The 17488-nt window shown below is 44.9% G+C and overlaps 1 protein-coding gene across 5 annotated transcripts in view; it reads right to left on the reverse strand.

Annotated features, from left to right (window-relative positions):
• Positions 1–17488, reverse strand: part of LOC118381670 (septin-9-like) — a 155234-nt gene that overhangs the window by 97772 nt on the left and 39974 nt on the right. Inside the window, exon 1 of one of the 5 annotated variants that reach the window (XM_052517727.1) lies at positions 55–220. The exons of the other annotated variants lie outside the window; for them this stretch is intronic. Coding sequence (XP_052373687.1) covers positions 55–109 — 55 coding nt within the window. The 5' untranslated portion in view covers positions 110–220. Of the gene's footprint in view, positions 1–54; positions 221–17488 lie in introns of those variants that run through there. 5 annotated transcript variants of the gene reach the window in all.

Consider the following 17488-nt stretch of genomic DNA (forward strand, 5'->3'; position numbering starts at 1 on the left):
GCAGTAAAGAAAAGAGAGAAAGAGGAGAAGAAGAGTCCAAAAGAGAAGACTAACCTTCAAAGTCTGATAGGATTCCTTCCAAGTGAGCATTGACAGTGGAATCAGACATTTTGTGGTTGAATCTGAGGGAGCAGGAATCCCTTATTCCCAAGCAAGGCAAAGTCTCCCAGACGCTGTCTCCCGCTTTAAACAAATCCCAAATTAGGAGCCCATGCGGGGGGTGGGGGGGCAGACAGAGGTATCAGCTCACTGATCCAAGAGTCCCTTTTTTAAATCCACCAACTTTTTTCCTCCCTCTCTTCTCGTCCTCCTCCTCCCTCTTCCACTTTCAGAGCTGCTGTTGTTGCTGCAGAGCTTGGAATGAGAGAGCGATGACAACCCCCCACGCCCTCTCTCTCACTCTCCAGTTCTCTCCCGCTCTCTCTTTCTTCCTCCCTCCCTCCCTACTCCTTCCCTTTCCCTCTCTTGCTGTTCTTCCAGTGGTCTCTGCCTGTATTTACTCCTGTGTTATTCCTGCTCGTGAAGATGTATCACTCTTCATGCAGTCACACGCTCACACACATTAGAAGGCACATTCACCAGTCACACGCTCACACACATTAGAAGGCACATTCACCAGACACACGCTCACACACATTAGAAGGCACATTCACCAGTCACACGCTCACACACATTAGAAGGCACATTCACCAGTCACACGCTCACACACATTAGAAGGCACATTCACCAGTCACACGCTCACACACATTAGAAGGCACATTCACCAGACACACGCTCACACACATTAGAAGGCACATTCACCAGTCACATGTGCACACACATTAGAAGGCACATTCACCAGTCACATGTGCACACACCCATGAGCAAAGACGATCACTCACACGTGTGCACATACTCATGGGTAGACTCACTTGTTTTATCTTTCACAAATATATACTAACTGTAAATATACACAACTTTGAAGCAAGGAACACAACTTTGAAGCAAGGAACACAACTTTGAAGCAAGGAACACAACTTTGAAGCAATACAGATTCTCTGTATGCAATGCTGTGAGGAAAATAAAAACTGTTGAAGGAAAAATACAGTTCCTTCAGAAAGTATTCAACACATTTTGTTGTGTAAAAAGTGGGATTCAAATGGACTTCATTTTCATTTTTTTGTCAACGATCTAAACAAAATACTCTGTAATGTCAAAGTGGAAAAAAATTCTAACATTTGTAAAAAAAAATATTAAAAATAAAACACTAATATATCTTGATTAGATAAGTATTCAACCCCCTGAGCCAATACATGTTAGAATCCCATTTGGCAACAATTACAGCTGTGAGTCTTTCTGGGTAAATCTCTGAGAGTTTTTATACAACGGGTGGGTCTAATCCTGAATGCTGATTGGTTAAAAGCGCATTCCAGCCGGTGTCTATTCCACAAGTTACCACCGGCAAAATCTATGACGTTAAAATGCCTATTTGCTCTGTTCCATCTGACTCTGCAATCCACTGTCTCATCAGCCCAGGCAGGGAAGTTATTCATCTGACTCTACAATCCACTGTCTCATCAGCCCAGGCAGGGAAGTTATTCATCTGACTCTGCAATCCACTGTCTCATCAGCCCAGGCAGGGAAGTTATTCATCTGACTCTACAATCCACTGTCTCATCAGCCCAGGCAGGGAAGTTATCTATCTGACTCTGCAATCCACTGTCTCATCAGCCCAGGCAGGAAGTTATCCATCTGACTCTACAATCCACTGTCTCATCAGCCCAGGCAGGAAGTTATCTATCTGACTCTGCAATCCACTGTCTCATCAGCCCAGGCAGGGAAGTTATCTATCTGACTCTGCAATCCACTGTCTCATCAGCCCAGGCAGGGAAGTTATTCATCTGACTCTGCAATCCACTGTCTCATCAGCCCAGGCAGGGAAGTTATTCATCTGACTCTGCAATCCACTGTCTCATCAGCCCAGGCAGGGAAGTTATTCATCTGACTCTACAATCCACTGTCTCATCAGCCCAGGCAGGGAAGTTATCTATCTGACTCTGCAATCCACTGTCTCATCAGCCCAGGCAGGGAAGTTATTCATCTGACTCTGCAATCCACTGTCTCATCAGCCCAGGCAGGGAAGTTATTCATCTGACTCTGCAATCCACTGTCTCATCAGCCCAGGCAGGGAAGTTATTCATCTGACTCTACAATCCACTGTCTCATCAGCCCAGGCAGGGAAGTTATTCATCTGACTCTACAATCCACTGTCTCATCAGCCCAGGCAGGGAAGTTATTCATCTGACTCTGCAATCCACTGTCTCATCAGCCCAGGCAGGAAGTTATCCATCTGACTCTACAATCCACTGTCTCATCAGCCCAGGCAGGAAGTTATCTATCTGACTCTGCAATCCACTGTCTCATCAGCCCAGGCAGGGAAGTTATCTATCTGACTCTGCAATCCACTGTCTCATCAGCCCAGGCAGGGAAGTTATTCATCTGACTCTGCAATCCACTGTCTCATCAGCCCAGGCAGGGAAGTTATCTATCTGACTCTGCAATCCACTGTTTCATCAGCCCAGGCAGGGAAGTTATCCATCTGACTCTGCAATCCACTGTCTCATCAGCCCAGGCAGGGAAGTTATTCATCTGACTCTGCAATCCACTGTCTCATCAGCCCAGGCAGGGAAGTTATTCATCTGACTCTGCAATCCACTGTCTCATCAGCCCAGGCAGGGAAGTTATTAATTTCATCTCCACTGTAAAAAGCATCTAGATATTATCTCACATTTCTTTTCGACTAACATTTAGTTTTCAACAGAGGAGATTTGTATAAACCTTACTGTCTGTCTCTCCGACATATGCAACATTGATTCAATATTCAAATTCAATCTCCAACTGTCCCATAGTAATAAATGTGTAGGGGTCGGGAGTCGGGACGAGAGAGACAGGCAGCGTTCTCAGACAAATGAAATCATCAATCAGCTGGCATCATTTTTATGGATATATACAAAGAAATGTGAATTCAAAAAGGTCAAATGAAACAAAGTGTAGCTACTTTGCAGTCTTTCCAGCTTCAGTTTGAAGTTATTGTGTTAGCGGTGTTGTTGTCTAGCTCCTCTAAACAACAGTGTCCTAACGAGAGAACACATTTTCTATGCCAGGTGAAATCATGCCTCATTAGCTCTTTGTTATGGATGTATCCAAATACATGTCACTAGAAAACAGCTTCAACAAATGCAGCTACTGTTGTTATTATTTGCACTGTTTGACGTGACTGTAAGTTAGCCATAATTGGCTAGCTAGCAAGCAAGGTAAAAGAATGTTGCAGACAGAATGGCAATGGAACATTTAGAACGAACGACTGGGTCGTGTCCATAAATACAGAACCGAAAGACTGAACGACTGGGTCGTGTCCACAAATACAGAACCAAAAGACTGAACAACTGGGTCGTGTCCACAAATACAGAACCAAAAGACTGAACAACTGGGTCGTGTCCATAAATACAGAACCAAAAGACTGAACAACTGGGTCGTGTCCATAAATACAGAACCGAAAGACTGAACAACTGGGTCGTGTCCATAAATACAGAACCAAAAGACTGAACAACTGGGTCGTGTCCACAAATACAGAACCAAAAGACTGAACGAGTGGGTCGTGTCCACAAATACAGAACCAAAAGACTGAACAACTGGGTCGTGTCCATAAATACAGAACCAAAAGACTGAACAACTGGGTCGTGTCCACAAATACAGAACCAAAAGACTGAACAACTGGGTCGTGTCCATAAATACAGAACCGAAAGACTGAACGAGTGGGTCGTGTCCACAAATACAGAACCAAAAGACTGAACAACTGGGTCGTGTCCATAAATACAGAACCAAAAGACTGAACAACTGGGTCGTGTCCATAAATACAGAACCGAAAGACTGAACGACTGGGTCGTGTCCACAAATACAGAACCAAAAGACTGAACAACTGGGTCGTGTCCATAAATACAGAACCAAAAGACTGAACAACTGGGTCGTGTCCATAAATACAGAACCGAAAGACTGAACGACTGGGTCGTGTCCACAAATACAGAACGAAAAGACTGAACAACTGGGTCGTGTCCATAAATACAGAACCAAAAGACTGAACAACTGGGTCGTGTCCATAAATACAGAACCAAAAGACTGAACGACTGGGTCGTGTCCATAAATACAGAACCAAAAGACTGAATGACTGGGTCGTGTACACAAATACAGAACCAAAAGACTGAACAACTGGGTCGTGTCCACAAATACAGAACCAAAAGACTGAACAACTGGGTCGTGTCCATAAATACAGAACCAAAAGACTGAACGACTGGGTCGTGTCCATAAATACAGAACCAAAAGACTGAACGACTGGGTCGTGTCCATAAATACAGAACCAAAAGACTGAACGACTGGGTCGTGTCCATAAATACAGAACCAAAAGACTGAACGACTGGGTCGTGTCCATAAATACAGAACCAAAAGACTGAACGACTGGGTCGTGTCCATAAATACAGAACCAAAAGACTGAACGACTGGGTCGCGTCTCTGGCAACCAAACCAATAGAACAAACGACCAGCTTGGGTAGCAACCCTAGATTTGTTTCGGGACTATATCCTGTGGAACGATGAAATAGTATGAATAAATTCATCAAAATAACATTTGTAATGAAAATATGTCAATCATTATTTGAATATATTGGTAACCCGTTGTATAAAAGTGATAATGCCCTAGAAGCCGGAGTTTTGGAGGAGATACTGGCACGGTTTTCCTGGCTTCTCCGGCATTTTCATTTATTCTACACCTGCATTGTGCAACATTTGCCCATTATTCTTTATAAAAGTCTTCAAGCTCTGTCAAATTGGTTGTTGATCATTGTTAGACAACCGTTTTCAGGTCTTGCCATATATTATCAAACAGATTTAAGTCAAAGTGCAACTCGGCCTCTCATTCCCTGTCTTGGTAAGCAACTCGGCCACTCATTCCCTGTCTTGGTAAGCAACTCGGCCACTCATTCCCTGTCTTGGTAAGCAACTCAGCCGCTCATTCCCTGTCTTGGTAAGCAACTCGGCCACTCATTCCCTGTCTTGGTAAGCAACTCGGCCACTCATTCCCTGTCTTGGTAAGCAACTCGGCCACTCATTCCCTGTCTTGGTAAGCAACTCGGCCACTCATTCCCTGTCTTGGTAAGCAACTCGGCCACTCATTCCCTGTCTTGGTAAGCAACTCGGCCACTCATTCCCTGTCTTGGTAAGCAACTCGGCCACTCATTCCCTGTCTTGGTAAGCAACTCGGCCACTCATTCCCTGTCTTGGTAAGCAACTCGGCCACTCATTCCCTGTCTTGGTAAGCAACTCGGCCACTCATTCCCTGTCTTGGTAAGCAACTCGGCCACTCATTCCTTGTCTTGGTAAGCAACTCCAGTGTAGATTTGACCTTGTGTTTTAGGTTATTGTCCTGCTGAAAGGTACATTAATCTCCCAGTGTCTGGTGGAAAGCAGACTGAACCAAGTTTTCCTCTAGGATTTTGCCTGTGCTTAGTTCTATTACATGTATATTTTTTATACTGAAAAACTCCCCATAGCATACCATAACATGATGCAGCCACCACTATGCATGAAAATATGGAGAGTGGTACTCAGTAATGTGTTGTATTGGATTTGCACCAAACATAAAACGTTGTATTCAGGACAAAATGTTATTTGCTTTGCCACATTTTTAGCAGTGTTACTTTCTGTGCCTTGTTGCAAACAGCATGTATATTTTGGAATATTTTTATTCTGTACAGGCTTCTTTCTTTTCACTCTGTCATTTATGTTCGTATTGTGGAGTAACTACAATGTTGTTGATCCATCCTCAGTTTTCTCTTATCACAGCCATTAAACTGTAAAACTGTTTTAAAGTCACCATTTGCCTCATGATGAAGTCCCTGAGCGGTTTCCTTCTTCTCCAGCAACTGAGAACGCCAGTATCTTTGTAGCGACTGAGTGTATTGATATACCATCCAGAGTGTAATTAATAACTTCCCCATGCTCAAAGGGATATTCAATGGCTGCTTGTTTTACCCCTCTATCAATAGGTGCCCTTCTTTGCGATGCATTGGAAAACCTTAAATAAAAAATAAAAATATTTCACCTTTATTTAACCAGGTAGGCTAGTTGAGAACAAGTTCTCATTTGCAACTGCGACCTGGCCAAAGATAAAGCATAGCAGTTCGACACATACAACAACACAGAGTTAGTTACACATGGAATAAACAAGTCAATAATACAGTAGAAAAAGAAAACAAAAAGTCTATATACAGTGAGTGCAAAAGGTAAGATAAGGGAGTTAAAGGCAATAAATAGGCCATGGTGGCAAAGTAATTACAATATAGCAATTAAACACTGGAATGGTAGATGTGCAGAAGATGAATGTGGAAGTAGAGATCCTGGGGTGCAAAGGAGCAAGATAAATAAATAAATACAGTATGGGGATGAGGTAGTTGGATGGGCTGTTTACAGATGAGCTATGTACAGGTGCAGTGATCTGTGAGCTGCTTTGACAGGTGCTGCTTAAAGCTAGTGAGGGAGATATGAGTCTCCAACTTCAGTGATTTTTGCAGTTCATTCCAGTCATTGGCAGCAGAGAACTCGAAGGAAAGGCGGCCAAAGTTGGAATTTGCTTTGGGGGTGACCAGTGAGATATACCTGGCGGGGCTTTACCTAGCAGAGACTTGTAGATGACCTGGAGCCAGTGGGTTTGGCGACGAGTATGAAGCGAGGGCCAGCCAACGAGAGCATACAGGTCGCAATGGTGGGTAGTATATATGGGGCTTTGGTAACAAAACGGATGGCACTGTGATAGACTGCATCCAATATGTTGAGTAGAGTGTTGGAGGCTATTTTATAGATGACATCACCGAGGTCGAGGATCGGTAGGATGTTTAGTTTTACGAGGGTATGTTTGGCAGCATGAGTGAAGGATGCTTTGTTGTGAAATAGGAAGCAGATTCTAGATTTAGTTTTGAATTGGAGATGCTTGATGTGAGTCTGGAAGGAGAGTTTACAGTCTAACCAGACACCTAGGTTTTTGTAGTCATCCACATATTCTAAGTTGGAGCCATCCAGAGTAGTGATTCATCTGTGTTTGAAATTCACTGCTCAACTGTGGGACCTTACATATTATTGTAATTGTATGTGTGTGGTACAGAGATGAGGAAGCAAGGGTACATCCTCTCTGTCAGAGTGGGAGTGTGTTAGTGTGTATGAGGGTACATCCTCTCTGTCAGAGTGGGAGTGTGTTAGTGTGTATGAGGGTACATCCTCTCTGTCAGAGTGGGAGTGTGTTAGTGTGTGTGAGCGTACATCCTCTCTGTCAGAGTGGGAGTGTGTTAGTGTGTATGAGGGTACATCCTCTCTGTCGGAGTGGGAGTGTGTTAGTGTGTGTGAGGGTACATCCTCTCTGTCAGAGTGGGAGTGTGTTAGTGAGTGTGAAGGTACATCCTCTCTGTCAGAGTGGGAGTGTGTTAGTGAGTGTGAAGGTACATCCTCTCTGTCGGAGTGGGAGTGTGTTAGTGTGTGTGAGGGTACATCCTCTCTGTCAGAGCGGGAGTGTGTTAGTGTGTGTGAGGGTACATCCTCTCTGTCAGAGTGGGAGTGTGTTAATGTGTATGAGGGTACATCCTCTCTGTCAGAGTGGGAGTGTGTTAGTGTGTATGAGGGTACATCCTCTCTGTCAGAGTGGGAGTGTGTTAGTGTGTATGAGGGTACATCCTCTCTGTCAGAGTGGGAGTGTGTTAGTGTGTGTGAGGGTACATCCTCTCTGTCAGAGTGGGAGTGTGTTAGTGTGTATAAGGGTACATCCTCTCTGTCAGAGTGGGAGTGTGTTAGTGTGTATGAGGGTACATCCTCTCTGTCGGAGTGGGAGTGTGTTAGTGTGTGTGAGGGTACATCCTCTCTGTCGGCGTGGGAGTGTGTTAGTGTGTATGAGGGTACATCCTCTTTGTCGGAGTGGGAGTGTGTTTGAGTTTATTTTATTTTTACAGGGACAGTGCACATTAATAACGTTTCAGTAAAAGTGGCAGTTTTAGCCAGCCGGCTCATTTTCAACTGCAGTCCCTGGGCAGGTTATTAAAAGCAATCACAATATAGACAATCATTGAGCAGTGAGCACATGCCGAGCAACATAGGACAAGCAAGACATAGCATACAGACAGAGCAACATAGGACAAGCAAGACGTAGCATACAGACAGAGCAACAAAAAGCAGCAAGACAAAATTCATAAAAGCAACAAAGTGTTTCCACACCTCACAAGCTACAGACAACAGACAACATGGAAAGTGGCAACACACAGCTAAGGATTATGATCACAAATCTGATTGACCTTTAGCCATGTATTCATACATTTTGTGACAGTGTGATATGTGGTGCAGTTATGTGTGTCTGATGGCAGTGTATTCCAGACATGGGAAGCTCTCACAGAGAATGCAGATTTACTAAAGGTGCTTTTCCTTAAGGGAACTATACAGTCACCTCTCATGGCAGACCTTGTGGATCTGCTGCCATATGTTTGGGTTTTCTGTTTAACAAAACTACTGAGTGGAGGGGGAGCCAGGCCATTTAGGATCTTAAATACAAGACATGTGTCGGTGTATTGCACAAGATTTTCCCAACTCAGGAGCTCATGCTTTCTGAGGATGTAACAGAGGATGGCTATTGGGCTTCCTATCAAGCACTTTGAGAGCCTGTTTGTAGACAGACGGAATAGGTTTTAATGTTGTACAGCAAGCTTGGGCCCAACTAGTCAAGCAGTATGTTAAGTGGGGGAGTATCATAGATTTGAAGTACAGTTTTGCTACCTCTGTAGTCAAACAATTTAGTATAAATCTGAAATTCGCTAGGTTGAATTTGGTTATCTGAATGACCTTTTTCACATGCTTTTTAAAAGAGAGGTTGGAATCAAGTATGACGCCAAGGTACTTAGTTAGTGTGTGTGTCGCTTGTGGCAAAGAGTCAAAGAAAGAATGATCAACTACTATAGATGTTAGAAGATAGGAAGATAGAAGGTACCGCTAAACCTTTACATTCAGGCTATTTAAAAAATACAATAAAAAACATTTAAATAAACCTAATTATAATATAACACATAATACATATTGCAAAAATGTACCTCAATACGCTAATGACAGAATGTGCCATATGTATTATGTATGTGGCTATATGAGAAGTGTACAATGTTTATGACAGGGGTGCAATGTACGTATTATGTTGGGTATGTCATGACCAGTGTCTATTTTCTATACAGCAGTACTGTGTGTCTGAGACTATTTCCCCCTCGGGACACTAAAGTTCATCCTATCCTAATGAATATGTCAGTTACTTCCTGTTGCATGCATTGTTCTGGATTAGTAACATCCTGAGTGAGTACGACCTCAGCATTCAAAAACCTCTTTCTATATTTACAACCTGTTTCCAGTGAAAAGAGATGTAGTTGAATTTAACAAGGACAATCTTGTCCAGCAGTGAGACTAAGCTGTATTTCAGAATAGGAGTAAAGCTGATCATCTCTGAGTGTGTTGTGTTCTCAGTGGAAACCTGTCAACACCAATAAACACTGTAGTTAATGGCTCAAACTGTCTCAAAGTTACAACAGCAGCATTCCTCCTGCAGAGACACGCACACACACACACACGCACGCACGCACGCACGCACACACACACACACACACACACACACACACACACACACACACACACACACACACACACACACACACACACACACACACACACACACACACACACACACACACACACACACACACACACACACACACACACAGAGCTCTATCGGCAATGAGACACTTCATCCACCAGATGTCAGTGTTCTATCTATAAAACTGGGGCTGTTGCACCAACAGTGACAGAAGTTGTGGCCCAATAGTGAGATGTGTAACTAGATAATCATGGAGACATGTGGAGAATCACTCTGCAGACCTTCTGGCTGTGACACACCCTCCTCCACACTCTACTCTTCTGCCACATGTCTCACATTCCCTGGCACACACACACACCACAACTCCAAACACAACAAACACAAGCTCCAAGCCCACCATGGGGCTGGAACATACCCACTCCTGTCCCCATCCCCTTTAGGCAGCAGTTGACAGAGAGGGCTGTCTTTACTAACATGATGATATGGATCACATATCTATCAAGGTTGTTGTGCTGCCAAACATAACCACACACAGACAATCCCATATGGGATTTAAAGGAGAAGTCTTTGGTGTGGTTATATGTCCTGCACAAGTCATGACAGTACCATACACCATTTAGCAGACACTATCCTCTTACAGTCATGCATACATGTTTCATATGGGTGGTCCCCCACGGGAATCAAACCCACAACCCTTGGCCTTGCAAGTACCATACACTACCAACTATGTCACACAGGAGGGCAACAGAGAACTCTGTAAAGTCTGGCGCTGGTCCCTCTGGTCATTAAAAGCCAGCACAGATACAGCTGAGGTCTATTAACCTTCTCACTGTACCCCTGGGTTACCCCTGACCATCCCAACCCTCCCTCTAACCCACTGACCTGACCATCCCAACCCTCCCTCTAATCTACTGACCTGACCTGACCATCCCAACCCTCCCTTTAACCTACTGACCTGACCATCCCAACCCTCCCTCTAACCCACTGTCCTGACCTGACCATCCCAACCCTCCCTCTAACCCACTGACCTGACCATCCCAACCCTCCCTCTAACCCACTGACCTGACCTGACCTGACCATCCCAACCCTCCCTCTAACCTACTGACCTGACCATCCCAACCCTCCCTCTAACCCACTGACCTGACCTGACCATCCCAACCCTCCCTCTAACCCACTGACCTGACCATCCCAACCCTCCCTCTAACCTACTGACCTGACCATCCCAACCCTCCCTCTAACCCACTGACCTGACCATCACAACCCTCCCTCTAACCCACTGACCTGACCATCCCAACCCTCCCTCTAACCTACTGACCTGACCTGACCATCCCAACCCTCCCTCTAACCCACTGACCTGACCATCCCAACCATCCCTCTAACCTACTGACCTGACCATCCCAACCCTTTCTCTAACCCACTGTCCTGACCTGACCATCCCAACCCTCCCTCTAACCCACTGACCTGACCATCCCAACCCTCCCTCTAACCCACTGACCTGACCATCCCAACCCTCCCTCTAACCCACTGACCTGACCATCCCAACCCTCCCTCTAACCTACTGACCTGACCATCCCAACCCTCCCTCTAACCCACTGACCTGACCATCCCAACCCTCCCTCTAACCCACTGACCTGACCATCACAACCCTCCCTCTAACCCACTGACCTGACCATCCCAACCCTCCCTCTAACCTACTGACCTGACCTGACCATCCCAACCCTCCCTCTAACCCACTGACCTGACCATCCCAACCCTCCCTCTAACCCACTGACCTGACCATCCCAACCCTCCCTCTAACCTACTGACCTGACCATCCCAACCCTCCCTCTAACCCACTGACCTGACCTGACCATCCCAACCCTCCCTCTAACCCACTGACCTGACCATCCCAACCCTCCCTCTAACCCACTGACCTGACCATCCCAACCCTCCCTCTAACCTACTGACCTGACCATCCCAACCCTCCCTCTAACCCACTGACCTGACCTGACCATCCCAACCCTCCCTCTAACCCACTGACCTGACCATCCCAACCCTCCCTCTAACCCACTGACCTGACCATCCCAACCCTCCCTCTAACCCACTGACCTGACCATCCCAACCCTCCCTCTAACCCACTGACCTGACCATCCCAACCCTCCCTCTAACCTACTGACCTGACCATCCCAACCCTCCCTCTAACCCACTGACCTGACCATCCCAACCCTCCCTCTAACCCACTGACCTGACCATCCCAACCCTCCCTCTAACCCACTGACCTGACCATCCCAACCCTCCCTCTAACCCATTGACCTGACCATCCCAACCATCCCTCTAACCTACTGACCTGACCTGACCATCACAACCCTCCCTCTAACCCACTGACCTGACCATCACAACCCTCCCTCTAACCCATTGACCTGACCATCCCAACCATCCCTCTAACCTACTGACCTGACCTGACCATCACAACCCTCCCTCTAACCTACTGACCTGACCATCCCACCCCAACCCTCACTCTATCCCAAAGGGTGAGGCGATGTCGTACTGATCTGAAGTCAGTTTTGCTTCAACGTGTCACTGATGTTTGGTGACACATTGAAAGTACAGTGAGCTGATCCTAGAACAGAAAATATTAATCAAATGCCACTTTGATCCCGAGGCTTAAAAATGGTCAATGGGAGGGTACTGTACAGTGCATTCAAAAGGTATTCAGACACCCTTCCCTTTTTCCACATTTTGTTATGTTACAGCCTTATTTAAAATGCATAATGACAAAGAGAAAACAGGTTTTTAGAAAAAAAAAAATGAAATATCTTATTTAAACAAGTATTCAGACCCTTTGCTATAAGACTCGAAATTGAGCTCAGGTGTATCCTTTTTCATTTGATAGTTTTAACAACTTGATTGGAGTCCACCTGTGGTAAATTCAATTGATTGGACATTTGGAAAGGCACACACTTGTCTATAAGTTCCCAGTTGAAAGTGCATGTCAGAGCAAAAACCAAGCCAACACATTTCTGCAGCTTTGAAGGTCCCCAAGAACACAGTGGGCTCCATCATTCTTAAATGGAAGAAGTTTGGAACCACCAAGACTCTTCCTAGAGCTGTCTGCCCAGAGAAATTGAGCAATCGAGGGAGAAGGTCATTCGTCAGGAAGGTGACCAAGAACCTGATGGTCACTCTGACAGAGCTCCATAGTTCCTCTGTGGAGATGGGAGAACCTTCCAGAAGGACAACCATCTCTGCAGCACTCCACCAATCATGCCTTTATGGTAGAGTGGCCAGACGGAAGCCACTCTTCAGTATACATGACAGCCTGCTTGGAGTTTGCCAAAAGCACCTAAAGGACTCTCAGACCATTAGAAACAACATTCTCTGGCTGATGAAACCAAGATTGAACTCTTTGGCCTGCCAAGCATCACATCTGAAGGAAACCTGGCACCGTCCCTACAGTGAAGCATGGTGGTGGAAGCATCACATCTGAAGGAAACCTGGCACCGTCCCTACAGTGAAGCATGGTGGTGGAAGCATCTTGCTGTGCGGATGTTTTTCAGCGGCGGGACTGTGAGACTAGTCAGGATCGAGGCAAAAATGTCTAAAAATCTGTTTTTGCTTTGTCATTATGGGGTATTGTGTGTGGGGGAAAAACTATTTAATACATTTTAGAATAAGGTTGTAACATAACAAAATGTGTGAAAAGTCAAGGGGTCTGAATACTTTCTGAATGCACGTGTTGTGTTTTACTCTGTACTGTAGAGTTTTATAGATTGCCAGTTGGTGTGAATGTTATAATGTTATAGACAGCCTCAAGAATCTGGGACACGTGTCTGTCTATAGGAAATGTTTAGAACAGTAACTAACGTCAAGCCATACTAGGTTTCTATTCTTCTCTCTCTCTCTCTCTCTCTCTCTCTCTCTCTCTCTCTCTCTCTCTCTCTCTCTCTCTCTCGGCATGGGAAACGTATGTTTACATTGCCAAAGCAAGTGAAATAGATAAACAAAAAGTGAAATAAACAATAACAAATGTACAGTGAACATTACACTTACAAAAGAATAAAGACATTTCAAATGTCATATTATGTATATACAGTGTTGTAATGATGTGCAAATAGTTAAAGTACGAAAGGGAAAATAAACATAAACATAAATATTTTTCTCTCTCTCTGTCTCGCTCTCAGTCTCTCTTTCTCTCTCTCTCCGTCTCTCTCTCTTTCTGATCACACCTCACACAACGCTGTGTATGTACTCTGGACTCCACTCGTTGGTTACCGTGGTGCTACAGAGCTCTGTTTACATGACAACCCATATTAATCAGGTCTACAGTACCTGTCTGAGGCTGCTGCTGCAGAGAGGGGGAGGGAGAATGAAGGGGAGGAAGAGGAAGAGGAAGACATAGGTGTGCCAGTTCTCTACCACAATGTAAAGGCATGGTTCCCATGCCAATAAATCCATTTGAATTTAATTGAAAAAGAGAGAGAGAGAGCAAGATATATATACATAAAAGAGAGAGAGGAAATCCCAAACATGGTTTTGATAGGAAAAAAATAGGGGTGAGAGTTCATCCTGTAGTGAGCTTGTGAGTCGTAGCCCAGCATTACTATGACTAATGGCATCAGCAGCTTTTAGAAACAGAACCAGACCAGTCTACTCCCTACAGTACAGAATAGAACCAGACCAGTCTACTCCCTACAGTTACAGAATAGAATCAGACCAGTCTACTCCCTACAGTACAGAATAGAACCAGACCAGTCTACTCCCTACAGTACAGAATAGAACCACACCAGTCTACTCCCTACAGTACAGAATAGAACCAGACCAGTCTACTCCCTACAGTACAGAATAGAACCAGACCAGTCTACTCCCTACAGTACAGAATAGAACCAGACCAGTCTACTCCCTACAGTACAGAATAGAATCAGACCAGTCTACTCCCTACAGTACAGAATAGAACCAGACCAGTCTACTCCTACAGTACAGAATAGAATCAGACCAGTCTACTCCCTACAGTACAGAATAGAACCAGACCAGTCTACTCCCTACAGTACATTATAGAACCAGACCAGTCTACTCCCTACAGTACAGAATAGAACCAGACCAGTCTACTCCCTACAGTACAGAATAGAACCAGACCAGTCTACTCCCTACAGTACAGAATAGAACCAGACCAGTCTACTCCCTACAGTACAGAATAGAACCAGACCAGTCTACTCCCTACAGTACAGAATAGAATCAGACCAGTCTACTCCCTACAGTACAGAATAGAACCAGACCAGTCTACTCCCTACAGTACAGAATAGAATCAGACCAGTCTACTCCCTACAGTACAGAATAGAACCAGACCAGTCTACTCCCTACAGTACATTATAGAACCAGACCAGTCTACTCCCTACAGTACAGAATAGAACCAGACCAGTCTACTCCCTACAGTACAGAATAGAACCAGACCAGTCTACTCCCTACAGTACAGAATAGAATCAGACCAGTCTACTCCCTACAGTACAGAATAGAACCAGACCAGTCTACTCCCTACAGTACATTATAGAACCAGACCAGTCTACTCCCTACAGTACAGAATCAGAACCAGACCAGTCTACTCCCTACAGTACAGAATAGAACCAGACCAGTCTACTCCCTACAGTACAGAATAGAACCAGACCAGTCTACTCCCTACAGTACAGAATAGAACCAGACCAGTCTACTCCCTACAGTACAGAATAGAATCAGACCAGTCTACTCCCTACAGTACAGAATAGAACCAGACCAGTCTACTCCCTACAGTACAGAATAGAATCAGACCAGTCTACTCCCTACAGTACAGAATAGAACCAGACCAGTCTACTCCCTACAGTACATTATAGAACCAGACCAGTCTACTCCCTACAGTACAGAATAGAACCAGACCAGTCTACTCCCTACAGTACAGAATAGAACCAGACCAGTCTACTCCCTACAGTACAGAATAGAACCAGACCAGTCTACTCCCTACAGTACAGAATAGAACCAGACCAGTCTACTCCCTACAGTACAGAATAGAACCAGACCAGTCTACTCCCTACAGTACAGAATAGGAACTTTGATTATTGAGAATGTGTGTGAGTGTGTGGAATACAGAGTAAAATAGGCCAATTGGGCACTATAGAATGTGCAGGACCTGACTCAGCCAGCCACGCCCTGTGGGTTTAACATGGAACATTCACTCACACAAACAGGCACGCAAGCACACACACACACACACATATACATACAAGCAGCTGTGGTCACAGCTGTCCTTAAGCAAATGCATAGCAAGAGGTTAGGGCTTACAAAGGAAACTTTAATCACAAACACCTGTTGGAAAGAGGTGCCCTCATACAGTGTACAGTCACACAAAGCCTTGGTAGTGGGTACTGGGTGCATGGTATTATGGTGGGTGGGTGGTGTGTGGTGGTGTGTGTGTGTGTGTGTGTGTGTGTGTGTGTGTGTGTGTGTGTGTGTGTGTGTGTGTGTGTGTGTGTGTGTGTGTGTGTGTGTGTGTGTGTGTGTGTGTGTGTGTGTGTGTGTGTGTGTGTGTGTGTGTGTGTCTAGTTAGCCCCCTCACACATGGGGATGGAATGACTCAATAAATAGACAGAGCAGCTGTCCTCCATCGGGAATAGATCTTTCTTCTTCTTTCTTTCTTTCTTTCTTTCTTTCTTTCTTTCTTTCTTTCTTTCTTTCATTCTTTCTTTCTTTCTTTCTTTCTGTCTGTCTGTCTTTCTTTCTTTCTTTCTGTATCTCCTCCTTTCGTCATCCTCCATCTCTCTCTCTCTTCAATAATACTATCTTTATCATGTTAACAAACTAGCATTCTAATCACAAACCCCAATCAGCTTCACAGCAGCTACACAGCCATGTCTCCATGGTAACCCAGGCAAAACACCAGACACAGAGTACAAGGAAGTATCTCTGACCTGTTTCATCCAATAACACAAGCCGAAATCTGCCTAGGCAGAGATACTGTAGAATAGACAGGTACTCAGCTACAGACCAGTGTGTCAGTCTGTCCCCTTTAAAAACACCACAGACCCCAGAGTTGCCCCTACTACCGCTCTGAGCTTCTCTTATTACACACGATCCATCATCATTGAAAGAAATGGGCAAAAGCCAGTGTAATGGAAAACAAGAGTTTTACCACAGTTCCTCCACAGAGGAGAGTGTCTGAAACTCAACATCACCACCTTGTGGTGATCCACTTTTGGATACCGTCCAGTACAACCCAAATAGCATTAATGTTATATTTAAGCAGCAAACCAAAGAGCATATTCCAAGAAGTTATGCACTGCAACAACAGAGTTCATATTGTTGTGTGTTCTGTATGGATACTGTAGTAAGATGATATAGCAGCCTGTTTCTCTCTATTGAGAGGGAAGCGACTGGGAGAGGTTAAGGGAGAGGTTAAGGGAGTGCTTTTTTTAATTAAAGTTTTTACATATTTTTATTTATTTAACTAGAAAAGTCAGTTAAGAACACATATCTACAATGACAGCATAGGAACAGTGTGTTAACTGCCTTGTTCTGGGGAAGAACAACACATTTTTACCTCGTCACCTTGGGGATTTGATCTAGAAACCTTTCAGTTACTGGCCCAACACTCTAACCACTAGGCTACCTGCCGCCCCAAGGTTAAGGGATGGCTGGCTGGAGGCTGTTCACTAGAGGTTAGGGGATGGCTGGAGACTGTTCACTAGAGGTTAGGAGATGGCTGGAGGCTGTTCAGTAGAGATTAGGGGATGGCTGGAGGCTGTTCAGTAGAGGTTAGGGGATGGCTGGAGGCTGTTCAGTAGAGGTTAAGGG

The sequence above is a fragment of the Oncorhynchus keta genome, unplaced genomic scaffold (genome assembly GCF_023373465.1).
Source record: "Oncorhynchus keta strain PuntledgeMale-10-30-2019 unplaced genomic scaffold, Oket_V2 Un_scaffold_9739_pilon_pilon, whole genome shotgun sequence".
NCBI classification, from domain to species: domain Eukaryota; kingdom Metazoa; phylum Chordata; class Actinopteri; order Salmoniformes; family Salmonidae; genus Oncorhynchus; species Oncorhynchus keta.